Below are 27,358 nucleotides of genomic sequence, written 5' to 3' on the forward strand. Positions count from 1 at the left end.
TTCCACCTCTTGTGTTTCTGGACAAAAGTATCTGGGGTTTTGGTGTTTGGTTGTTGGGGGGTTTTTTTGTTTGGTTGGTTTTTGGTTTTTTGTTTGTTTTTTTTTAACTTGTTTAGTTACGTGACATTGCAGGACTTTGTGTTTGTTTGATTGTACTAACCAAATTGGAGACTTAGGCAGAGATTGTTTTCTCCGAATCTTAATACTTTTGAAATTCATTTACTTGGACTAAGTGCACCTCAGCATATGCAACTCTGTGTTAATGGAGAACTTTGAATTTCAAAATGGTATTGCCTGTCGATTGCAAGAAATGTTACAGATTTTTATGCTTAAATAAGAAAATTAATGATTGGGTAAACAGCCTGATTTTTACCTGTTGTCATGCTTGCCAAGATACAAAGCTCAGTCTTTGAAATAATGAATGATATTTACTTAAAAATTATGAAATAGAGTGATTTAAAGATCAAATTTAATACATGGGAACAAATCCACATTCAAAAATTATAAATAGATTATAAAATGAAGAGTAATGATTCAAGATAAGTAAATAAGAACATGAAACATGATAGAAGCTTTCAGTAGCTGAATAGTTTGTTAGGGTAAACTGGTTAATTAGATATAAATGTTTCACACTTGAAAGTGATTTTAAAAATGTTACTGTTGTTTATCTTTTAACTTCTTTCATGTTTTTGACCTTTTTACAAGTTATAGTTCTGTTTAGGTTTTATTTCTTAAATACAGTTTTTTATCACAACCTGAATTCATGTCCAATTTTGATCTGCCCTTTAAAGATAAATGGATTTCCCAAAACACCAGTGAACTCAGTTTCAAGCTTCATTCAAGAGCTTCAATCTATTTAAAAGCAATAGATAACATAGGATTCTTGAACATTGGACTCTGTTAGCTGGCATTTGTATGAATTGTCTGTAATTTTCCAACCTGCACCTTATGCAAAATATATAACATGTGACTAAAATCAAAGTTTTGTCAGATTTTAAAAAAGTTGATACAGATGAAGCTTTATAAATTGCTTATAAATTGGATGAGCTCTGTCTGCCCATCTCCAATTTTTATTGTACTTCCCTTCTCTCTTCCTCTTCACATAGGAATGACAATTTTTCCGTAATGCTTAGTGGATACTTAGTGGATACTTTAACATTGACACTGAATTGATTACTTAATGCTTTGACTTGATTAAATGTTATTCTCTGAGGAGGCAGGGCTTGTTTGCCAATCTTATTTGATTTGGTTTTAGCTATTGTAAATGTATTTCTAGAATTATAACATTTCCCTCATCTAAATGAAATACAAATAACTTATTTTCCTTTTATTTTCTTTTCTTGAAGCCGATCAACAACTTACCCTTACACAGAAACCCAGATGTACACTCAAAACACTGGGGGAAATTATTTTGATACTCAAGGAAGTTCTGCACAGGTGACAACAGTGGTCTCGTCTCACAGCATGGTGGGCACTGGAGGGATTCAGATGGGCGTAACGGGAGGACAACTCATCAGCAGCTCAGGAGGGACCTATCTGATTGGGAATTCAATGGAAAATTCTGGTCACACAGTGACTCACACAACGCGGGCCTCCCCAGCGACAGTAAGTATTTCAGACTGATGCAAAAACCTTTGAGACTAGTTTCTTAGTCACTCAGATGTTCTTGCAGACTGACACAGTTTTTGTGACAAAATGTATAGCAGTATTATGTTGTCAGAATAAGTACTATATAGTACTTCTTGTAAAAAAAGCACTATATATGTTTAAGATACAGGAGTAAGAATACTATGAAAACTTAAAGACATACCTTTCCCTTGACAGCTTGCAAATATTTACATTTCATACCTTAAATTTTAACATTTTTAATTTTTCTGAAAACATAAGAAAAATACAGTGTTGCTGAGGATAACTACGTTAGATGTACGTGTTAAATAATGTAAGCTACAGATCAGTATCTGTAACTTCCCTGTGTTTTTTCAGTTTGTTTGCCTGATATTAGTATAGTTTTGGTAGCTTATTTCAAAATATTTCCAGATGTTCAGAATTCTGAGATACTACATTTTAATACTTCATTTACTTATCTATGGTATGTCTCCAAAGTCTGTTCCAGATTAGAAGCTCATTGTGACGATGTCTGACAGTGCTATGGGAAGATACACTCTGTTATAACTGTGGTAGATAATATTGCAGATACATAAACATAAGCACAGATCCTTCCCTTAAGAGCTGACTCAATCGGCCCATATTTCAGTTAGGAAAACATGTTTATACTATGTCTAACTTTGCTGCATAGCCCTAATGAGTACTTTTACCTCATCCTTCTGGGTATTCTGGTCTGGATTTAGAGATTTGGAAGTAATGGGGAAGAGAATTGTGAAACATAGGGTAGCAAGAGTTGAAAAGTATAGAAAGGAGATAAAACATCATTAATAATATAGATTCACCAGTATTCAAAAAGACAATGAAATTACGGGACCTAATTTTAATAACCAGTCTAATAGCACTGGATAATTTAGATGATCTGATAAATTCTCTCTATTTTGATTCTTAAGGTGATTGATATGGACAAATACAAAGTTCTTGTACTATGGAAGAAATTATTATTTCATCCAAAAACCTATGCAGTATTATTTTCTGAGAACAAGAATTGTAAAAATGAATTCATGAATAGTATAATATCCCACTAAAGCATAGTGGGAGCTTTCAGCTAGCAACAGAGAATTTTATATTTGAATTACAAAAAATAATGCATATTAACATTTGCCTTTATTTGACATCACTTTAATAGAGGAACAGAGTTTCTGAAAGAAGCATAATTCCTCTTTCAGATTTCAGATGCTTAACTAAATGTGAAAACAAGTGAGGCTTCAATGTATTCAGTAAACACAAGTGAAGGGTAGTAGATTTACTTTGAAATTGGAAATTCTAGAATGACTTGAATATCAAAACTCAATGCTCTATTTTGCAAATTAAAAACCGTTTTGATTTTTTTGCCAAAATTAAAAAGTTGCCAACACTGAACAAAATCTAAGGTTCATGACTTCAGCAACATCTGTTTCTTGCTTAATGGGTCAATAAAACAGCCTGGTTTAGTTTCTTAAGATAAGTTCTGTACTGCTCTATCAACTCATTTTTAAGAATAGAAAAAAATACTTCTAATTAAATGACAATTATTAAATTGCATTTTGACACTAAAATAGTTTCTTCTGGTTTTTAGGGTGGTATTTATTCTGTATAGTATTATGAAGGTATGATACATTAGAGTATATTAGAAGTACATTTCTTGCTAAGGAAGTGGGACATAAAGTGATCTTAGATTTTACTATTTTAGGTTTGGTGTGTATGTTTCAGCTGAAATATCCAAGAGTTAATTGAAACACTAAAGCTTCAGTTGAAACTTACTTTAAAGCACCAAGTCTGTTGTAATTTTACTAGGGGGCGTAATTAAACTATGTAAAATAGAGCTATGTAATATTTTAATTTGATTGCACTTCAGATAGGTAGAACTTGTTTCACTTGTGATCCTCATTTGGTCTTTACCATCATAACTTTTTTCATTCTCGTATAGAGAATTTATTGAAATCATCAAAATAACCTCTATCCAGACTGATTTGATAGCATAATATGCAGAAAAATTTTCCAAATTTTGAATTAGTTTGGAAAATTTTCATATGGAAAAAAATGATAGAGAAATTAATGAGAATTTATTTATTAATACATGTGGTCATCACAAGTTCTCTTTATTTTGCTATAGAGGTACTAGTTCTGTTTACTCTTTTCAACTGGTAACTTCATTTTCTTTTGTTGTTTATCACCCTCACTGATCAAACCATTACATTCTATAACAAGCAAATTAATCGTATAATTGATATTATCTCTTTCTGATAAGTTAAAAGAAAGAAACAAAACAGTTTCAGGTTAAAAGTCAAATGTATAAAACAAGTCAATTTTATTAACTCTTTTTTAGATAAATTAAGTTAAAACTCTAATTTACTTTTCACCAGGTATGCTGTTTGGTTTATCCAGAATTCAGTAAAAGATACTCAGAGACTTTTTACCTTAAGTTTATTTTCACTTTATTTTCATTATAGTTTAATGTAATTCTGAGTTCTGCTTCAGGTTTAATAAAAAGCATATATTATTTTGTAGTATTTAATTAATTTTAATTTTTGTCATTTAATATTTCAATAGAAAACTGTCCTGCTTAAGCTAGGACATGCAATAGCACTGGTTTTATAGCTAAAATATCAGGACTTGTGCACTATTAAAACTATTCCAACATATATACAGTAGTGGTTTATCTTAGCATATGTGAAGAATATTTGCTAGCTTTTTTTTTTTTTTCATTTCCATTGATTTCATTGCTTCTTCCTGTTATATTCTTTGCTGACCTAATAAACTACTTCTGAACTACCTGCCAGAAAGGACTTTTTCACTAAAACAGAAAGGCATTTAGATTACAAGACCTTCTGTATAAGATGCTGAGTAGATAAACAGCTTTCCAAAGTGATCATTTTCATATGAGTATATGCGGATTGGTCACGACTAGACTGTGATTGCATTGAACAAGAACTGATTTACCCTAGCTGGATGTCTGTTTGAAATGAATTTGCATGTTGAAAGCTGGACGAAAGAGTCATCTGGTTTACTGGCAGCTCTCATTAAAGAAGGAGCAGCTACATTTAAGAGACTCTCCAGAAAATTGGATTGCCATGTTAATAATGAAATATAAATCACCTTCCAATTTTTTCCCCATATGTAAACATCTGAAGAGTGTTCTTGTGATGAAACAGGGTGATCTAATCAACATATTTCATAATATCACAAGGTTAAAAAATTCATACAATTTCTAGTAATAAATGTGTTGTTATGCTTGTCAGTCAGTAAGAGGCTCCCATCTATTAGTCTTGTTTTCAAGTGAGCTTTACAACTGTTCTTCAATTTACAGTTGTCATTTGTCAGTCATCACCAACTATAGGAGGTCTCCAGTCATGCTGTTACAGAAATTCATCATATTTCAGTGCAAATCTAAATGTGCATGAAAATAAAAGCAAAATTAAAATATTGATGTAATGTATCACCAAAAATTATTAGTTCTGGTAGTAAGCACAGTGTGTCGAAGTTGCTGTTAGCTTTAAAAGAAGAACGGTACCTGCCAAAAATGTGTTGTACCTATTGGAGAGAGAACAACAAGAAGAAGTAAGAAGGCCAGGTGGAAATATCATATCCTGATAATAGCATTTTAGTGGAAGTATTATAATTATTTTCAGAAAAACTAACAAATGTTTAAATGTTTCATTAAAGGCAGAGGGGTTATCATTTGGAAAACAGTTGAGATGAGATTTTATTTACTAATCTCTTTCTTTGTAGAAAGAACTTTTCCGGTAATTTTCATTTAGCTGGATCCATCTCAGCATAAAACAAAACATTTCTGATCAAATCAAAGATGCACAGATTTTTATACTAAAGGGATTATTAGATCATTTGATCTGACGTGTTATTTGAGCGAGATATTTACTTATGATTTCTTCAGCTGAGCACAGTGACATTTTTTGTGGGGAAAAAAAAAAGATAGCTCATAGATCATGGCCCTTTATACACCTCTGTATTCAAGGCTTTTACTCCTCTTATGGTTTCTCCTTCAGAGCTGTGGATCTTCATCATTGCTTCTCCCTCTCTCTTGCAGAGGTTTCAGTGTAGCAATGTCACCAAAATAACTTATGTCTTTCTCCCTTTGAGTGCCTTGCTGCTCCACTGTAAAGTCTTGCGTTGAGGCTGTGCCCTTTTCCCAAGACAAGGAATGTGGAGGAAAGGGGGAATGACCCTGCTAAGGTCAGCCTCACCTACCCTCACTGCATTCTGGCTTTATCTGCCTATGCTCCCTGTTTCTTTTATGATGCAGGCTGGCTTCATTGGCTTTTAGTGTGTTTTCTGCGTGAAACCCCTCTAACAACTATAGGTTGTTTCCAGTTTTGGCAGTTTAGTATTTATTCTAGTACTTTTGTATCTAAAAACCAAGTTGTTGGAAACTCAGTTTATTCCAATGTAGCGTTCCAATTACCAAATTAAAAAGATTTTAAGAAACATAATTTTTAATAAGATGTTAATAAGATATTAAAAATAGGTATCTTTGAATCCATGAGAAGAATTTCTGCTAATTCTTTTTATTTAAAAATATGTTATCAGCTGGATGCCAGAAGACTTACCATGATCTTCTCATAACAATCTGATTATCAGTGGCATAGATGCATCATGTTTCTAAAGGACTAGGGATTTTTTTGTTTCTTATTAAATACACACTTGTTCTAATATGGCCATTCTACCTTTGTCTAAGGCTGTCATGCCATAAACGTTTTCAAATTTGTTTTTAATAGGAATCTGAATTGAACTTTCTCTTTAGTTTCTCCATTTTGATTTTCTGGTGTAACTCTGATGTGTTATAAGTGTTTTTCAGTGTTAGGTGGAATGTATATATTCTAAAAGTTGTTACGATAAACTTGAAAAGCAATCTTTTTATTTTCCAAACATGGGGGAAATGACCACAGAGTAAAAAAGTTTAGAATATGTTTAAAGATATGTATAATGGATATGAAATATACAAATAACTGGATGATCCTGGAGAGAAATAGTAAATTGGTCAGTTTGACCCTATGTTTGAGAACTTATAGCAAAGAAAATAAACACAGAATCATAGAATTTTAAGGGTTGAAAAGGACCTTACTGGTCATTGACTGGTCATTAACCATGACATCATCTAGTCCCAACTCTCCCTGCCATGTTCAGGGACACCTTGCACTAGACCAGGGTTGCTCAAAGCCTTATCTAACCTGGCCTTGAACACTGCCAGGATTGGGACAACCACGACGTCCTTGAGCAACCTGTTCCACTGTCTCACCACCCTCACAGTAATGAATTTTTTGCTAATATCTAGCCTAAATTTCCCCTCTTTAAATTTTTACCCATTACTCCTTGTCCTATCACTGCAGTTCCTGATGAAGAGTCCCTCTCCAGCTTCCCTGTAGACTGCCTTCAAACACTGGAAGGTTGCTATGAGGTCTCCATGCAACCTTCTCTTCTCCAGGCTGAACAGCCCCAACTTTCTCAGCCTGTCTTCGTAGGGGAGGCATTCTAGTCCTCTTACCAACTTCATGGCCCTCCTTCAACAATGCTATGCCCTTCTTATTGTGGGGGCCACAGACCTGGACAAAGCACTCCAGGTGGGGTCTCACAAGAGCAGAGTAGAGGGGCAGAATCACCTCCTTTGACCTGTTGGCCACACTCCTTTTGATGCAGCCCAGGATTTCGTTGGCTTTCTGGGCTGTGAGTGCAATGGACAATTCATGTTGAGTTTTATTGTCAACTATCACTCTTACAAGTCTTTCTCTGCAGGGCTGCTCTCAGTCACTTCTCTGCCTAACCTCTAAGTGTTGCCTGGGACTGCCATAATCCAGGTGTAGGACCTTTGCTTTGTTGAACTTCATGAGGTTTGTGTCAGCCAACCTCAACCATGTCAAGGTCCCTTAGACCTGGTTCCTTGGGACCTGGGCATCAATGTTTCATTTGAAAATTTGAGAAGGAGAAGGTAATCTGACTTAACTCCAAGCATTTTTTGTTTCTCCAGTCTATGACTCAGGTGTGTATTTCTCTCTAGGTTGACTCAATATATTCTTTTTTAATCTCTAGAGAACATGCTATATTAAATAGTCAGTATGCATGCCTTAGGTACCTGCAGACTATCTGCTGCTTCTAGGACACACTACTGCTGCTACAGGGCCTGCTTCTGATCAGGACCCCAAAGCCCTCTCTTGAAGGTTACTCTCCAGATACACTTGTCCCAATTTAGATTTGTGCCTGGCCCTTCTCAATCCCAGGTGCATTTCGACTTGTCACTTTCATGTCATTGGTGATTGCCCAGTGCTCCACTCTATCCAGACCCCTCTGCAAGAACTCTTGTCCAGCAAGAGAGTCAACAGCACCTTACAGTTTGGTCTTGTCAGCAAACTTACTAATGGTGCATTCAACTCCTGTATTCAGATCATTGATAAAAGTATGAACAGAACTGGCCCTAGAATTGAGCCCTGTGGGACACCAATAAAGTAAACTAAGAGGTAGCTGCAAGTTTTCAGAAAGGACAAGTGAATGATTTAGTGTCTAGAAAATCTGTCTTCAAATCAATCATATTATATGCTCAAAAATAGTTAAGAAGCGATTGTATAACCTACCTAGGAAGAGAGTTTCTTTCAGTAAAGAGATATGTATCTGTCAGATAAAGGTTAAAGTTCATTTTATCAAAATTTAGACTAGAAATGATAAAAAAATAATTGGTAGTGAGAATAATTTCTCTTTAAGCTTGTCCTACTAAAATATGATGAAGACTCATTTTAAACATAGATCACATATATTAAAGTAATTAACATGTTTTAGTGGTAACCAGTACTGCTTGGCTTACATTATGCAGTAAAAGTAAACAGAGATTCATTGTCTTCAATGGCCATACTGGTGAAATCTACTAAAAGAAATTCCAACAACAAAAATTTCTCAAATAACAAAAAAACCCATCAAAAAGATGGAAGGTTAGCACCAAAACCCATGGAATCAATATGGCAGTGAGGAAAGAGTGTTGTCTGTAATGCCACTTTACTTTTTAAGTGCAGTTACTTCTTTTTAACAGACTGGTTCTCTGAACAAACAAGACCAGAAGTTGCAGCAACGAAATGAGAGTTGTGCAGTAGTGGGAATGAGCACCAGGCAGTGTAACCTCGGTGTACAGTACTGCTGTGGATTGAGAGTTGTGGAACAAGTAACCTAACATTCAGATTTAGGATTTGAATGTCTGTATGGTCTTCATTGTTGGATTTTAGCATTATGTTAGGAAGGGAAATACTGTGGCTACAGCACATAGCAAGTTGACCTTACTATGATGATCTTTTCAACTTGTAGTTTTTATCATGTGGCATGCTTTTAGAATTTGATCTTTCCTGTGTGATTGAATACTTTGACCTCATAGTAGTTTCTGTTGAAGCAAGTAAGTGAAGAAGTCAGATTATTTAAAGAAAAAGCATTATTTCTGAGTAAGTTTTCTTCATAATAACTGCGTATTTTTAATAATGTACTTCAAAAAAACCAAACTTGCAAAGCTAATATTAAACAGTTAAAAGAAAAGACTCCTTACATTATTACGATAAAATACTTCTCAGTTGCCCTGTAAAAAAAGAAGCTAGTTTTATATGTATGGTAAAATCAAATACCAGCTATAGTATTTTTCAGGTAATTTCCTGCTATACAGAGAGTTCAGGCAATATGGATAAATTATTTCACTAAAATTTTGGATATTTGAAGGAGGATAGAGAGGGTTCATTAAAAATGTCTACACAGAGAATTATAATTGTTTTTAAAAAGTATAGTGGTGGTTTCCATTGCTTTCACTTTGGCCATTTAATGTAGCTAATTAACTGTATGCCTTTTCTTACTGTGCATCACATTGTCGCTGTCATTTTCATTGTTGTTTTTGCTCTTCTAGCCCCCAGTTAAATTGCACTTAGGTTCTTATTTTTTCTTTAATGTTGTTGTTACCAAACTGATAAAAATCAAAATATCTGTTGTTACTAAAAAAGAAGAGAAAGGGAATGGGTGTGAGAATATTTGTACATTTGCATTTGAAGAAATTCTATTTTGTATTTTAGTTGTACTGTATTTTCTTTTCCTTTTAAAAAGCAAAATTATTGTGAACAAATCTGCTTTTCCAAAAGCTGGATCCTGCAGTCTATATAACTCCTGACTTTCCATTTACTTTGACAGCTGGGAATATTCAGAGGGTGCTGGCAGCAGTAAGGGTTGATGTCCTGTCCCAGTGAAGTTAATGGTGTAAAACCTATTGAATTACTTTGGTTTGGGATTTGATTCTGTGATTTCAGAGAGTTAAAGTTCTGTTTCTAATTCAATTCCTATTGCAAACTCTGCATGTCTTTTCCTGATTTAATTGAAGGGAACACATATGGAGGCCTTTCTTAAAATTGTTTAGGGATTTTTTTTTAATTTTTATTTTTACTTTATTACTGATATTTTTGTTCAGTCAGGGTTATTTTTGTTTCAGTGCAGCTCACCAATAATTCTACTCCTTTGAGCTCATTCTGAGTAGCTTGGAAGGTAAAATGGACATTGAGGCTATGATCCTGCAGTATATGTGAGCAAAATGACTTTCTGACCTCCTTGAAGAGGTTTGTCTTCACTGGGACTCTGGAATGAGGCCTTTTAGTAGAATATATGCCCTAACCAGGAATAAAGTAGGCATTTCTATTGATCTGTTAGCAGTCTGTCAAAACTTCTCTGATCAGGCTTTTTTACTATCCCGTCTTGAGTCCTTTTTTTAATGACATCTATTATCAGATTGAAATGGCGATTGAGACACTGCAAAAGTCTGATGGTCTGTCCACTCACAGAAGCTCTCTTCTCAACAGCCATGTAAGTTGTCTCTTCTTCACATACACTCTCTCTTGCTTGTTCTGCATGCTTAGCCTGCCTCTAAATGTTTGTTTTATTTTATTACTACTTTTTGCTCTTAATCTTCCCATCTTAGTTGCTTGTAATCTTCTACTACACCTCCCATGGCTTTATTTTGTCAGATTAAATGTCTTTATGATATATAGCAGAGTGTTACCTGTTTCCTATGCTCTACACCTATGTTAAGACAAGTTAACACATTTAACTGTTCTGCAGGTTGTAGTGTAAATGTCAAGCTAAGGTTCAATTAATTCTAAAGTAGCTGGCTTTTGCCATTTTAAATAAAGTTGTCTGCAAAGTAAGATCTGTGTATCCTATACTAATTTTGGGGCACGCGAAGAGGGAAGAGAAGGAACAAACAGCACACCTAAATTATATATTTAAGTTATTTCTGGATGTTTTTTCATTTGTTCTGACTAGAGAGTTTATTATGAATTTATTTACATAAGAATCCTGAAGATCTTTACAATGACCTGGTAAAAATTGAAAACACTGCCTTAATTTGAAGTACACAGAAATGGCTTGTTCATCTGCCTTTTACTTTATTCTTACTCTGCAAGTCTTACAGCTAAGAATTTCCATAAACAAAGCTAAAAGATATTTGGGAAAAAAATGACCTCCAAATATAGTGATAAGTATCTTTATAGTGATGTGTAATGTTAAAATAAAGGAAAAAGGCCCAAAGTTAATTTAAAACTTATTATATAAATAATAAAATTAATTTTTAAGTTGTTAGTCTTTCCTAAAATGTTTTTTTTTCTGTTGATATTTATGGGTTTGCATTTTGTATTTTTTGCCATGTTGATTGCTTTCTATTCATCTTACTACTTTTTTCCTTCTCAGCTTTACTTACTATGTAAATTCAAATTCCTTTATTGTTTGACAGAATAAATTTAAATTTAGTTTGCAGTCTTAATGTAGAATATGATGGTAGAGACTGTCCCTCAGAAATCAAATTAAAAACGTATGTTTTAGCAGGTTTGGGGGTTTTTTGTTTCTCTAGGGGTCTGGTTATGTCAAAGTCAAAACTAGAAACGTTTTGTGGAAAATATAGGCAAATTTTTTATTTCTTTAGAAAATGTAAAATTGGAACACTGTATACAGAGTATATACTTTTAGATTCCACCTTGTGTGTTTACAAAATAATTGTTTTGAAGATAAGACAGTGTCAAAATAATAATAGACAGACAATATCAAAATCATTGTTTAAATGTCATTTTTAAAATAACATACCTTTTTTAGGCATAGTTTTAGAAATCTGCATTAAGACTTGGAACACTAGGAGTTTTGATAAGTTTGTGTGTAAGCCTGTTATGAAGACCATAGTCTTGGCATAAAACCACGAAAAATTACAAGATAAGCTGCAGTGCCTCAGTAAACTGTGTTTCACTCATTTTTAGTTCTAGGCACTATTCACAATGTGTTTCTAATAATGAGATTTGCATCCAACCATTAAGACTTATCATGATATTTCTTTCTTGAATGTGAAGCTTTTTCAAAGTTATTTTGATTGGGATGTGTCTTTGACTCTATGGGGGAAAAAAACCCAAAAAACAAACCTTTGTGCATATTTTTATGGCAATAAGTATTTCCTAGTTTTTGGTCATTTTGAAAGAAGTTTTAGATCTAGATCAAGTGTAATCATGTTTTGGCTGTTTTAAAAACAATGCTTATTGTCTTTAAACTCAGGGACAACATGGAGGAAATTTTAGTGTAGTTTTAGTCTTTGTCTCTTTAACCTTTTCTTGATTTTGACTTCTAATGGTTTGGTTTGGCATTTATTAAAATAATTGGCATAATAGATTTTAAAAGTAGAATTCTACATTTTGTGTTTAATTAACTTGCACTTTGCTAATGATAAATTAATTTGTGGGGAAATTTTATTTTCGGGATTGAAATGTCAATCCTCCTCCTATGATACCTCAATGAGGTTTTATAGAATTTTTTTTCCTAAATACATGAGTGCTCATTTTAAGGAATTTGTCATTTCTCCTCTCTTTTCTTTTCTTTCTTGATTTATTTCTGCATGAGATCGACTTATTTAATTAATTGATAGTTCAGTGTTTTATGAACATTGCAGCCTAGTTGAAGTTGCACTCAATTTAACAGTTCTGGCTCTGTAAATATTTCATACCTTGCCCCATCCTACCTATACAGTATAGTCAGTTTATTTAGTAAATTTAAAAGCCATGATTCAAACCTGAACAATTTTAGAATTATATTTGAATTTGGTAGAAAAATGTTTGGGTTCTTTAAAAAATTGTTTACAATAATACTTGAAGAAAATTTTCTTTTAAAATCATGAATTAACTGCATTTTTTCCAGGCTTTAATCCATCAAGTAGTAATTTCAAACCCTTGCTACTAAGTAATGCCTCTCAAGCAAAAGTTCTTATATTGCACTTAACTTTTGATTTAGTTTTTTTGTGTGTTGAATAATGCAAGTTATGTTTGAAATAACATCTGTTAGAAATTCATATAATTAATGAAGTGCACTTGAAGTGATTAATACTAGGTTAGAAACCATCTGGTGAAAATATCTTCAATGCTACATACAGAACTTAATTGCAAAATAGTTATTTTTTGTTAGTCAGTCTTTTGGGATTGACAGAGGTTTTCCCTTTAGGGAAAACAGAAATACTTCACATTCCATGTCTGTTCTGATTAAATTTTAGATGTAATAATATATGACAAATGTTATATAAATGTATTAATAGAAATATAGATGAAATAACAGATTTCAAATATAGATCGATTGCAACCATTGAAAGATATAATTACCTTTGTTTCTAAGTCTAGACAGGATTATGTCAGATCATTAGTGAGATAAGTTTAATACACCTAGACAAAAGTCAATTATACTTTTTCTTCAGCTTTATTTCAAAAGGACAGATGCTCAGTTTGGAAGCACTTTTGAATGTTCAAACATAAAATAATGGTATGATAACTGATGATTAACTGCTTTTTAATTTTGTTTATTTGAAATGCAAAATTACCTGCAAACTGAGCTAAAAATTTTACATGTTGGAAGCATTTGCATCTTACTTCTGTATTTTTCTAGAGCTTAGAAAATTTCAGGGATCTAAAACCATGACAAGTACTGGGAAAAAAAAGGAAAATGTTATCAGAAAACTGAAGCAGTGGAATTTAAATGCATTCTCAAACTTTATTGGTTTTGATCTATTTTGTCATTTTCCTGTAATATTAAATCTAGGAGTATTAAATTGTCCTTTTCACTTTTTTTTGTATATTAGCAACAGCTAGAGGTGTTTTATGAGTGTGCTCTACTTAGAACACCCAGTGATATTATATAAAGTCTCTTCTTGCATGTATTTAATTACCTACCACAATTACATGAAAAGATTACTGTTTTTCCAAGAAACTCATTCTGTTCCTCTTGGCAGTCAAAGGCAAGCAGGCTATATCTGAAAGGGTTGGTACCCTTAATAATTTATAGATGTACCAGTTATTTACAATGTTACCTAGGTTGCTCTTTGACTTAAATGCAGTAGCTTTTTTCTTATGTTTTTTTTTTAATAACAGGCAACGAGAAACAGTACGATATTCCAGGTTTACAAATACATTAATTACCTATTATTAGTCCAAGGAGTTTGTTTTCTGCAGTTTATGTGAATTACGTTCATGGTTACTTTATTTTTTTGTGGTACTAACAGTTTGTCTCCGAAGCATAGATACTTTTAGCAAGTATTGATGTGTGGTACTGAATCAAAAATATTTTAGGAAATGGGAACTTACCTGAGTTCACGAGTGCAATGAGTTCTGCTATTCCCTGGTAATCTGAAGATCCTATAGCACTATGGTATAGCTAACCTTTTAAGGACTCTCTGAAGAAGGAAGTAATTGTTTAATAGACCTGAAGAGTGGTTCCAGGACTGTCAGAAGTTAATGTTGCACGGCTACGGTATTTTTAATAAAGTGTATAATAAAAAATCTTTTTTCTGTTTTGTATGTGATATAGCTTCAGTGGCTTTTAGACAACTATGAAACTGCAGAAGGAGTGAGCCTTCCAAGAAGTACCCTTTACAACCATTACTTACGGCATTGTCAGGAACACAAACTGGATCCAGTCAATGCTGCCTCCTTTGGAAAACTCATACGGTCAATCTTTATGGGACTGCGGACCAGAAGACTTGGAACTAGGTTTGTGTTATTGAAATCTGGAATTATAATAGAAAATATATGTAATCAGTAAGAAACCTGCCTGCTAGGGAAAAGAATAAACAAAACCTGCATTTAAATATTACAGTGTTTTTCTATCAGTTCTATTTCTTAATGTTAAACAGTTTTATGCATTTTTGAGATGCTTTATAGTTTTATTTTTCTTCTGGGTTTGACAGTTTATGTGTTTACTTTTTGGTAACTACACTGCAGATTTTTAGCATCACAAATATAACATAGCTAGCTATTTGGAAATCACTAAGAATACTGTCCATCCATAACCAGATAAGTTGTTTTTATTTGCATTTTATTTTTCTTACTCAAACAGAGTAAGAAAAGTTAAAATGCTGATAATATTTGTTTAAGAAAGTGAATTAATTTCCCAAAGGTGGTAAAAATGACACCCATGTAAAACAGGTATGACAGGAGAGTCAGACCTGATTTGTGTTTATTCTTTTCCAGTCAATGTAAATTGTAATGTAAATGTAATGTAAATGCATAAAACTAGTGTTACTGTTCTTTTAATTCTTGGTCTTTCATAAAGGGGAAACTCCAAATACCATTACTATGGGATTCGTGTCAAGCCAGACTCTCCTCTTAATCGCCTACAAGAGGACATGCAATATATGGCAATGAGACAACAGCCCATGCAGCAGAAACAGAGGTAAAGTGTGAAATGAACAACTACTTACTAATATTTCTAATTCATAAAATCTTACTTTTCCTTATATGGAAAAGTTGAATTTCTGATGCAACTTTTGTTCAGCTTCTCTGCTGTGAAAATAAAATTTGCTTGGTATCGAGTTGATGTCAATGAATTTAGATACCTGTCAATGTGAAAGAATATTTATCTAGAAATTGTCATAAATTTGCAAAAAGAAAATAGTAATAAAATTACCTGTAATATTAACAGACTCAACTGTCTTGAGTTCTTGCCCCACAAGCTGAAGAAAAGCAGTAAGAGCTTGAATTTCAAGCTCAAATTTCCTGTTTGTTTTCATTGTTACATTATTTTATGTACACACTTCTTATCAGAGAGAGCTAATAATTAAATGCTTGGTATTTGTTTCCTCTTCCTGTGAAGAATTAATGTGACCATAATGGTCTGCTTATAAGTTGATTTAAGTATTTTTCCTCAGTATCTGTTGTTCCTGAGGAACCTGTGAAACTCAGAAGTATTTGAAAGCAGTGGCACCGGGCTGTACTGGTGGTGAAAGAATGTGTGAATATGCATATTAGAAACTATGTTGAACATGGAATTTTAGGGGGGAAAATGGAAATTGGTACATTTCTTTGAAATTAATTTTTATTTGACTGATGTCACTAGCCTCCCATATTACCCTAGAGTAAAATATGTAAGATGCATAATTTCATGAAACTCAAAGGTAGAAGAGCGGCATATCAAGCAAGACACCTTTAGAGCTATTACTCCCCAAAAGTCCAATTGAATCAACAGTTTGGTACAGTGTACTGAGCATATTTTGCGGCTTTAGACACAACTGAGATATGGAAAACACAACATCAAACTTTAACTTCAAACACAGAGATCACTTTGATCTGAAATTATTTTACTGTCATTTCCAGAGGTAGTTACAGCACTAAATGCAAATTCATAGTAAGGTGTATGATCTTAAATGTCTTTTCCTTAGATCATACGGGAGCATGAGGTGTCTCACAATATGATCATGTGGAAAATTCTGTTACAAAAATCATCACAGGATAATATAGTAAGAAAAAATGATAGATATTTACAAAATCTCCAACCAAGCTACTTAATCTCATTGAGAAATTTCATTCACTCACATTCAAAAGCACAGATATGCACCAAGACATATACCACAATGATCTAACTAGAATTGTTTCTGGAAAAATTATGCCAATTATCTAAACATTGTCACATCTCTTGTCTTCTTCTTAATTCACAATGACAAAGTGATTTTGAGATTTCATTATGTAACTGTCAAGAGTGGATATTTCTTTTTGTGTTATTTGCTTACATACTTCCTTTGTTTTCCTTACCTAGGTATGTTTGGTGGCATTTTCTTAACTTTATGTCAGTATGTTACTTGATTATATTTGAATGAAATGACGCATATGGCACTGTGTAGCAGTTAGTGCATACTTCTCCTTTGAACCCATGTTTTGCACATGCACACACATACATGCACAAGCACGCACCCATTTATACTAAAGGACTGGATATTGTAGTTTGCATGATTATGGTAATGTTGCTCTTTTGTCAGCTTTATTAATATTTCTAGTGGTTCTTTTGTCTTTTAAATTGGTGGTAAATTGAAGTGAATATATTTTTTTTCTGTGGTTACACCAATTCTACCATCTCTATCAGACACATCTCACTGGATTGACACTTAGAATCCTTTTTGGCAAAGGCTGTAGACTGAGTGTACGCTGCAGACCATTTTTCTTCATTCCTTTTCTTGATTTTTTATTTGCATCTTTTTTACTTGGGTAACTTCAATATCCCAAAGTCCTCTTATTCGATTTGAAGTCTTTCATTATCCTCAGACAGTAATGTCATTTCTTCTTAAGGTAATGAAACATTATTTTTGAATTACAAAATTACTGGGAAGCCAAGCTTTTTGGAAAGGGAAGGATTTGATTCCTTTTGGTGTAAATTTGCTGGTCTTATGGTATGCTGTTAGTAAGCTAAATTCCATCAGGAAGTGCTAGTGGTGCTGTGATATCACCTTTATGAATTCTGTAATGCATTGTTAATACTATGGCTTCCCTTTGTGGTTGTTTCTTCTGTTATTGACAAAATACATAAAAATCTCTAAATTCTTTTGTTGCTTTTCCTCATAATTTTATTTTGAGGTGGAGAAATCAGACTCTGTGATCCATTTATGAAGAAGTGAATAGAAAGGATAATTTTGTACTTGATATTTTTGTAGGTATAAGCCTATGCAGAAAGTGGATGGAGTTGCAGATGGCTTCACAGGAAGTGGTCAACAGACAGGCACATCTGTTGAACAAACTGTAATTGCCCAAAGTCAACATCATCAACAGTTTCTAGGTATGAAAGCAGGTTTTATACTGCTATATAAATAAGATGAGCTTCATTATCACTGTGAATATCAACTCACACAAGTACAGTAGTTACTTCCAAGGTTATCATACCCTCTTTAAAATCCTTACAGCTGAACAAAAAGGCACTTAAATTACACATGAGCTTTATGTAATATTTAATATGCATCATGTAAGTATAACAGGAAAAATATGCAAATTCTGCATTTGTGAGATATATTTAATATTACATAAATGCAGTTGCTTTGCAAAGTTATATTAAATGTGCATTTTGAAATTCCTGCTATGAAAGTTGTTTCCTGCATGTGTATTACAGTGCATTTTATTTTATGAAAGGTGGGGTGGAGGGATGGCATTGCATTACTATTGCAGGTTAGCCATCCTGTGGGCTGCTTTGGAAGTGTGTTCTAGCATTGTAAGTGGAAAGAGACAAATTGTTTCAACTGGAACCCCAAAGTCATGTTTAAAAATATCTAAATCATGCATTCATTGATCCAGTTAAGCATGTATTTCAGTAATGGAAACAACTTGTAATTTACTTAATTGTTTATGTGAAGAAGTGTCCTTGGCTGTGTTATTAGAGAAGGTGTAGTCTTACTTGGCTGGGAGTTTCGGGGACAAAATCCTTTGGCCTAACCATTTGGAACATAAGGGTAGCATTAAAGTGTTTTGAGTCTTCCTTTCTGGGTACCTTTCAGCCCGGCATTTTTATCTATCAGCTTGTCTCTCAGAAACATTTGTGATAAATAGTAAAAGCACACAATGGCTCTACTTGAAAGTCTAGTAAATGTCAAGTAAAAATGTATATTGAATCTATTAAGCCCCATGACACCTGGCTACATAGAAACTCTTCAGCTGAACAAAAAAAAATAAAAATTCAGTGATTAATTTTTCATGCACTGACTTAGATATTTTCCTTCATCCTGTAATAGTTTGAAAAAGTATGTGTTAGCTTCTCTATATAGGTGTAGTATGTACATTACATCTTTTTAATGTCTTCAAGAATAATTTTGTATTTCTTTTTTATTAAAAAGTGCTGGCTGAATTTATTTATGATTTTAGCATACAACAGGTATGAAAGACTTTCCTCTTTGTATAATATGACCTTTTGGAATTTATTTCTTTGTGTAATCCTTAAGGTTTTTTCTTAATTGTACTGTAACTGGCACTGTTCACAACAGCCCTCTTTCATTATGTTGTCATGACAACAGATGCATCTCGAGTACTGCCAGAGTTTGGAGAAGTTGAAATCTCTTCTCTGCCAGATGGTACTACCTTTGAGGACATCAAATCACTGCAGAGTCTTTATCGAGAGCACTGTGAGGTATTTCCTATAAACAATTTCTTTCTTAAAGCCAATACAAGACAATAAAGCCAAATATTGCAGCCATGATAGTGGTATGTGACTTTCCCCCAGGATATTTTATTTATTTCATTGAAAAGGATGTCAGAAAGATTTTTCTGGAGGGTATCTTTAGAAATATTGTTATGTGTATGTTTTCAGAATGTTAGAGAAACTATAGATTGTAGATGCAGATCTTTGGTTTAGTCAATATTAAATGTAAATCAGGTCGAATTGTAATTATTTTTTTTTACATTAAAAGCAATAACTTTTTCTCATTTTGAAGAAACATTGAGAAATTTAAGCACATTTGATACTGAACAGTATGTCTTTTAAAATTATTTTAAGATGTTTTCAAACCTATATGGAATTATGGAAGTGAATAAAGTGTGAGGTTTCCTTCTTTCTTTTCAGTAGCAGCAAATATTTTCTGCGGTAAAATTCTTCCGATATGTTTATGTAGGCCATACTAATTTCTGGAGTCTTCCATGCTTGTGCACTTAGTCTTATTCAAGTTTCTGTGTGCAGCAGTTTATAGTGCTGGATAATTTGTGGATATCAAAGGTATTAAAACAGATACCATTTATAACTTGAGAAACGTACAGTTTGTCTTTGCTCCACTACATGGTGAAGGAAAAAAGCTATAGATCCAGTTGGAGTTAGGAGTGGGGGGGAAGCTGGGTACAAGACAGTATGATCTCATGTTTTATTTTCTCAGGCTATACTGGATGTGGTTGTTAATCTTCAATTCAGCCTGATAGAAAAATTGTGGCAAACTTTCTGGCGCTATTCCCCCTCTGCTCCACCTGATGACACTCCTGTCACTGAACCAAGGTCAGTCAATGTTTCTCTTTGTTTATTGTGTCTCATGATAATATAATACAAGTGTGGGGAAAAAAAACCTTATTAGTTTTACTTGAGTAGTAATAATTTTTTCTCCTATGATAATCTTCCAAGTTAAATTTATGTTGTGTGGCATTTTTGTATAGCTGGGGTATATGCCAAAGGTCAGTCTTGGAACAGTTGTGCCATCCATTGGGTTTTTTGCATAGAGAACTACAATAAAGGTGTCTCTTACCAGTATTCAGTCTACTTCTTTTAAGCCAAAAGTATCATCCATATGTCTGCACAATTTATGAGCTATAGGAGAACTGTGGAGCATTTCTTAAATCCATTTCCATGTGACACAACATCTAAGGAAGATATACTGGGTGTAGCTGAGAAATCTCTGACGTCTTTAGGAAAAAATACATTTTAACACCCATTTCAGATTTTTACCTACTGTAAATCATGGAATCATAGAAACTTTAAGGTTGGAAAGGGCCTGTAAGGTCTTCTAATTCATCTGTTTACCTAGCACTGCCATGTTAACCACTAAACCATGTCCCGAGGTGCCATATATGCATTATCATTTATTCATTTTTTTTGACACCAGCAATCTGAGTGAAATAGAAAGTCGACTTCCAAAAGCAAAGCTGATTACTCTGTGCAAGAATGAGTCTATTCTGAAATGGATGTGTAACTGTGACCATGTGATGTACCAGGCTTTGGTGGAGATTCTCATTCCTGACGTCCTTAGACCTATTCCTAGTAAGTTGAACACCTAAAACGTTTTGTAAGGATTCTTCTGCAAGCATGTGTGTGGTGAAGCAGGGCAACTTAAGGAATAAATTTGAAAGTTACAAAAGTACTTCGTGTCATTACCCCTTATTTTGTTGTGTAAGAAGTTATGCTGAGAATTGACATATGTTTTGTATTTTAAACGTACATGAGGATTTTAGTGCCGTTGGAAGATCTAGTTTTCAAGATATAGTTTCATATTAAATGTCCTTTCTCTGTGTGTTATATCTTCAGGTAAAAATGTGTTCCTTTTACCCTGGCTCTAGGCTACCTGATAGAAGTCCTGTGGCCCTGGGACAATGTGCACTAAGTCAGTCATTACACTACATTGAGTAGTTTTCAGTTTAAGTATCACATATTAAACTTTGATTTGTCTGGGAAAAAAATTAGGGTTTTGCGATTCCATGTTTGGACAATTAGTCTTCTGGTCCTTATCAGTGACTGCTGAAATCAATTCTAATGTCTGTTAAGGCAATGAAAAATTAGCTCATAAATTTTTAATCCGATTTATTATTCCAACCTATTGTTCTTTCTCTCACACGTCCTGCATGAAAGAGTCAGTAGTTGTCCAGTCATTCTACCATTACCAGAAGTACAGCTTTCTTTTCGAATTTAATTTTACTAGAATCCATCATTGCTCCAGCAGTGTATTTTTATGGCTATTTTTGGTAGAAAACAAATTTTGTTAAGAAAGTTAAACTCCTTAAAGTATTTATTGTCTCCCATATGCTTTCCTAAATATTATAACGAAATCATGTTAACAACTCACTATAAACCTCATAACCCCTACATATTGTTTCCTTTCTATGAAAAAACAGTATTCACTTTATAAAGTTGGATTAATATTATTTTTAAACTTATAGCCTTAAGTAGTACTGCAGCTAACAAAGCTATTTTGTCATGCTGTGAACACCTCTTCTGCTATATTGACTCCAGCAGTATAAGCACTCCATAAGACTATTTGCAGGTACTGCCTTGCAAAAAAGTTTTATTGACTCCTTTTTTGTCAGTGAAATTTAGGTTTTAGCAAATTATGTATGATGCAAAATTTTTTTTAAACTTGAAATGTATAAAATCTGAAAGTTTGCCATTTACAAAGCTAGTTTTACCTTTTTTTAAAGAAAGGGTAAGTTCTTGGTAGAGAGTGACATAATTTATCTGTGCATCTGTATAGCAGAATAAAGGAAAAATGTTTTCTCAAATACATGCAATTATTGACAACCTTTACTTATATAAATTATTTTGCATTGGTTTATATTTAATGATTTACTTCTCTAATGATAACGCCAATAGGTAGGATTTTTGAGTAATATACTGTATTACAAACAATTAGGCAATGATAAAAACTGCACAAATTTAATTGCAACATTTAATAGGTAGAATTAAAACTCAGACTTGTAAAAGCACATTAATTTCTGAATAAAAAGGTGATGCAAACATGTTTTTTCATTGAACCTGCTTTTCATCTTCCTTTTCACTTGCTTGTCCTGCACAGCCTGGCAGTCTCTACAGAAGTGTTTAAATGACAACTGTATGGCTTCTGGTGTCTTCCTGCTTTGTTTCATAAAATGCAATGGGCATTGCCAGTAGAGGATTTCAAGAAAATGGGACAGTCATTTAATATCAGTAACAACAGGCATCGTGTCCTTTCCATGCCAGATGGAAAGGCATGGAATTACCAGTCATATTTGAATATTTGATACCTACTGGGTGTGACATTCCTGTTTTGGGGATGATTATCAGACTGTTTCATGCAAACACATCCCAGGACAAATATTTCCCAAGCGATTTCTGCCTCTGTTTTGTAAACAGTCCAGTAGTTTTTTGCTCAGAAGTCCACTACTGAGCTACTTTTGGAAGACAACTAATGTATTTTCTTACTTTGTCTTTAGGACCAGCTAACTAAATGGCTTTTTCCAGTCTTCTTTCCTGTCATGATGGTCCATCCAAGTTTCTTCTTCACTGTTAAATGTTTAAAATATTATTTTTTTTAACTCCTTAGAGTAAAAGCATCTCCAGTCATTACAAAGGACAGAAAAGATGGCTTAAGGTTGACTATGACAGTAATGGAGCTGGGTGAAGTAGATAAATTCATCATCCTCTGTGGGAAAATAGCAGTTGATAGAAAAGTTTGGACTGTGTAGAGGAGCTGGGCCTGTAAATGCTTTGTTAAAGACATGGCTTTTTTTTCCTGAATAGATGGAAAGATAGCAACAGCAGCTGCTCAAAATAGGGAAAAATATTAATTTGGAAAGGGCTTGAAGAAAGCATATGATTTTTTCAAGTTTGGGGTTTTTTAATCTGGATTTTCAGTGTTTTTTCTTTTAGATACTGTGCTACTCAGCTGTGTAATACATATTACTGGAATAGAAAAGAAAGACCATTGAGGAATAAAATGGTTTTATTTTTAACCTCTATGTTAAATTTGTCAGCTGAAATATTTAACACCCACAGAATGAATGAAGAACTGCTGTATATAAAACAGCAAAATTCCTTTTCCTAAGAAACGTGAAATGCTCTCCATTTGAGTCAGGAATAAAGACCATAATTATCTAATGTCTTTGGCAAGGTAGACCAGAGGTATTATGTTTTAGAATGGAATTTTTGCATCTTCACAAGTGGCAGAATGGACAGTAACACATTTGCTTGTGAGCTAGTTTCTATGATAGATCAAGAATTTATGCAAAATGTACTTCCACACCATATTACACAATTCCAGACAGACAAAAATTTAAAGTACTGGAAAGACTGTAAAGCCTAGTTTTGTACATATCAGGGGTTTTGGTTCACAAGTCAAGCTTTTTAGGTGCTTATGCAAATCAAACTTCCAGTAACTGCCATTGCCACATCATTTAGTGTCTGTCTAGTTACATTTAACAATTTACTTTGCACCAAACTCCTCATGCAAAGATTCTTTGAAACAGAGTTTTCTTGGTTTTCTAGGATAGCCAGATGAACTTAGAAGAAAGACTCAAGGACATAGGTAGTTCGGGTTTTGGAAATGGCAAGATGTGTACTTAAGGACAGAGTATGAGAAAAGTTCTGTATTTAATACATCTCCAGAGCTCATTAGAAATTTGTGATTGTTCTATACAATACTGATGCTTGATTATCTATTTGAGCCATTTTATTTCTTCAGAACTTAGAAATCCTTTCTTTTGTTCATTTTTCTTCCTAGTTAAAGGCCTTTCTTAAGGCCTGAGCTGCTTTTTCATATTTATTTTTAAAGGACATCAGCATCAGTGATGCAAATGATTTTGTAATATATATTCTCAGGTGAAAAAGAGTAATAAGCACATTAGAAGTGAAAAAGCAGAAATATTTTTCTTAACTAAGCACAATTTATACAGTAGTTACATTATTACTTCCACTTTGCATTTTCGTGTCTTGTAGGTAAGAAAATGTGAGTGAATACATAGTCAATTAGTAAGTGCACAGAAATAATTTACAAAGCAGCACAAGTGAGCTAGGTGATTGACAGGCTTGAGGAAAAAAGCTTGTTCTTCATGTGTAAACCTCAAAGGAGAAAAAAACCTAATGCCATAAGAGGGCTCAGCTACTACAGATACTTTGTAAGATCAAATTGTGGTCAGCTAAGCGTCCAAATGTGTGGTGAGTTATATGAGTTACCAGTATGGATTCTGCTGCTTATCACTGCAAATTTGAAGACCTGTGAAAAAGAGATGACAAAGAATACAGATTTCATTTTAGTAAATTTACTTTTCTGTTAAAGCTTTATTTAAAAAGGTATTATTAAAAAAGGCTTTATTATAAAAGGTATTATTTCCTTTGGTTTTTTCCTCTTCACTTCTGTAGTTGCATTCGTTCTCTACCAGTTTTCAGAAACCTGTCATTTTTCTTTTTGTCTCCTGTTTTTTTGCAACAGTTTGAGTGGATGCTATTTTGTCAATGCGCAGGTGTTAGGTGTGGGAAAGCAAGGTTTCTACGACTAAGACAATGTGATTTTCTTTTTTCCAGGCCCGGCTCCTTGGGACAATACTTTCTGTCCTTCTCCTCTGAAAAAATTAAAACTTCTGTTTTTAGTAGTGCAGATTGCTGTAGGGGCTTCTTTGATTTCTCTCTAAATCTCTGTCAGCCTCGCAGCATTTCTATGGGTGCTATAGAAAAGAAACAACAATACATACAAATTCCATAGTCATTTGAATAATCTCACTTTCTGTCAGTGAAACGCTCTCCTATATATTGCTTATTGACGATATCATTAAGCATTGCATGTTGGAATTTCTTCTTTAAAACTGAAATAAGCAGCACTATGACATGGCTTAACGTTACTTTGGACTTTCTTGAGGAAACTGCAGAATTCCAATATCTGGATTTTTCCCTAGAGTTTTGCTTTTTAAAAGAGGTGCTTAGATGAAATGGAAAGCTGGAAGTTACTAATGGAAATTTCCGTCACATCTGCTGCAGTTACTGTTGTTCTTCTACAGGAGTGCCCAAAGCAGTACTGCTGATCACAACTTCTTAAAAGATTGTTGGTGAAGAAGTAAGAACTGCTTATTAAGCCAAAATTAAAATCATTATTGCATAATCTTTATCTCAGTGAGGCATTTTGAACCTGAACTAGATTTGTCTTTTAATAAGTAAGAACAGTGGACCTGAAAGTTGAGTACGGGAGTTCTGAGGATGCAAAACATTCCAAGACAGGTGCACTGCTTTCTTTTCATTCTGTTTTTATTCTCTAATGCACAGGTGCCTTGACCCAAGCCATTCGCAATTTTGCAAAAAGCCTTGAAGGTTGGCTTTCAAATGCCATGAACAATATTCCACAGAGGATGATACAAACCAAGGTAGACAAAACTGTTGCAATATGATTCTTGCAATGGCAAACCAAGTGGGCAGTAGCATCTTAACTTAAAAGCAGTAGAATTTTAACTTTAATGCTAAATTTCATGTTTAACATCAAGCATCAAATAATGGGAGAGGAAATAACATTATTTGATTTGCTACGTGGACATAATTCAAATATGAGGACTAATTAATAAAAACTATTAAAATGAAAGTAAAGATTCAATCTGTAGAATTAATCTACAGATATAGAGTACGGTATTTAAAAACAAATAAATTTTTTCATAGGTTGCCGCTGTAAGTGCCTTTGCCCAGACTCTGCGAAGATATACATCTCTTAATCACCTGGCTCAAGCAGCTCGTGCTGTGCTTCAAAATACTTCTCAAATCAACCAGATGCTCAATGATCTTAACCGTGTTGATTTTGCCAATGTTCAGGTAAAATGTAATTTTAAATAACAGGCTTTTTTTTAAGTGTTATTTCCTCTGTGATTTTGGACTTTATTGTTAGCTATCACTCTATCAAGAAAGTAAAGTGGAAACATTTTGCTCATTCTTATATGTAGTGATTCAGTCCAAGTGTGATGGCTTACACTTTAGGAAAGTAAGAGCTCAAAACCATTTTCTGTTTTCATATACTGTCTTGAAACACACATATTCTTCCAACTTCTATGCAAATGTAAAGCAAATACATTCTTAGAATGGGTACCATGAATGATGTCATAATAATAGCAAAACTTATATTTTAGGATTAGATCTTAGTAGCATATCTTCTGAATGTCTCTTAAAGCTATTACATGTACAACATTTTCAGTAGAGACTGCCTCCATTATTTAAAAACCCATACCATTAGTATATTTTATCTAAGTGCCTGTGCTTAAAATGACAAGATTTCCTGAATAATGGATTAGGTTAGTACAGATGCAAATCTGTAGAACAGAAGTTTATATTTTTACTAAGCTTGATTTCTCTACATGTTTCTGCTCCTCTGAAAAAAATACTTTCATCCTTTTAGCCAGCAAAGTGAAAGGTTTGATATTCCTGCTAGTGCTCTGTTTCTCTCTTTTCTTTGTAAAGAAGTGTTTTGGTACTTGTTAATAGTCTTAACAGAAGTCAGTCAAGAGTTCTTGACCAAAGACAAAATATATTAAATATAGGTGGTCATGGATGCAGAGCCTGTGAATGAGGTGTTAACTTGGCTCATGATAGCTAGAGCTTATGGAAATGACTTGCAGTTAGTGAGCCCTCATTTTTGTCTCAGTTTACGAATTGATCAGCTAACTTTATTTAAACTTGGTAACACCGGCTAAATTGCTGATTATTGGATGCTAGTGTGTTTCTCCATTTGTGTGCAGTTTATGTTGTACTTCAAGTAACGCATGATCTATTGCTGCCGAAAGTCAGCAAACAGAACAAGCTTTGTTTTCATATGAAGTTACTTTTATAATACAGAATTTGTCTTTAGGCTTAGCTTCTTCAGAACTAAAGGAACCTTGCACTTGATTTCTCGCTACTTCTTTTATTACTTTAGCCCCCCCCCATTTGACTCTTCTTCCTGCCTGAAGTACCAGAAAAGAATGACAAATCAAGAATATTTCAGTAGAAAAATGAGGAAAGTAGAAGCCTTTTTTTGCAAATGAATGTGGAAAACTACGACAAAACTTGTGTTGCTTCATTGTTTTTTCTAATTTCTGTATTTGATGTCTGCTCTTACATGCTACGCTTTTCCTACTCATTTGCTTCCAACAAAGTTACAACAGACATAAAAATAAAAGCTACTTCTTAGTTTGTCTAGTAAGTGGATTTTGTCCTTTTCACTCATTGAATAGCTTAATCTTTGAGATATAATTACATTCTGTGCTTT

General features: G+C 33.6%; 1 protein-coding gene across 2 annotated transcripts in view; it reads left to right on the forward strand.

Moving 5' to 3' along the window:
• Positions 1-27,358, forward strand: part of RFX3 (regulatory factor X3) — a 53,883-nt gene that overhangs the window by 15,200 nt on the left and 11,325 nt on the right. Inside the window, exons 3-12 of one of the 2 annotated variants that reach the window (XM_008921640.4) lie at positions 1,347-1,605; positions 10,390-10,464; positions 14,482-14,663; positions 15,226-15,345; positions 17,594-17,715; positions 18,938-19,050; positions 19,787-19,902; positions 20,504-20,658; positions 25,399-25,496; positions 25,783-25,932. In XM_008921640.4, the coding sequence (XP_008919888.1) occupies positions 1,347-1,605; positions 10,390-10,464; positions 14,482-14,663; positions 15,226-15,345; positions 17,594-17,715; positions 18,938-19,050; positions 19,787-19,902; positions 20,504-20,658; positions 25,399-25,496; positions 25,783-25,932 (1,390 nt within the window). The remainder of the gene's footprint in view (positions 1-1,346; positions 1,606-10,389; positions 10,465-14,481; positions 14,664-15,225; positions 15,346-17,593; positions 17,716-18,937; positions 19,051-19,786; positions 19,903-20,503; positions 20,659-25,398; positions 25,497-25,782; positions 25,933-27,358) is intronic. The other variant, XM_008921643.4, reaches the window with a different exon arrangement.

The sequence above is a fragment of the Manacus vitellinus genome, unplaced genomic scaffold (assembly GCF_001715985.3).
Source record: "Manacus vitellinus isolate BGI_N305 unplaced genomic scaffold, ASM171598v3 scaffold_18_pilon, whole genome shotgun sequence".
Taxonomy (NCBI): Eukaryota; Metazoa; Chordata; class Aves; order Passeriformes; family Pipridae; genus Manacus; species Manacus vitellinus.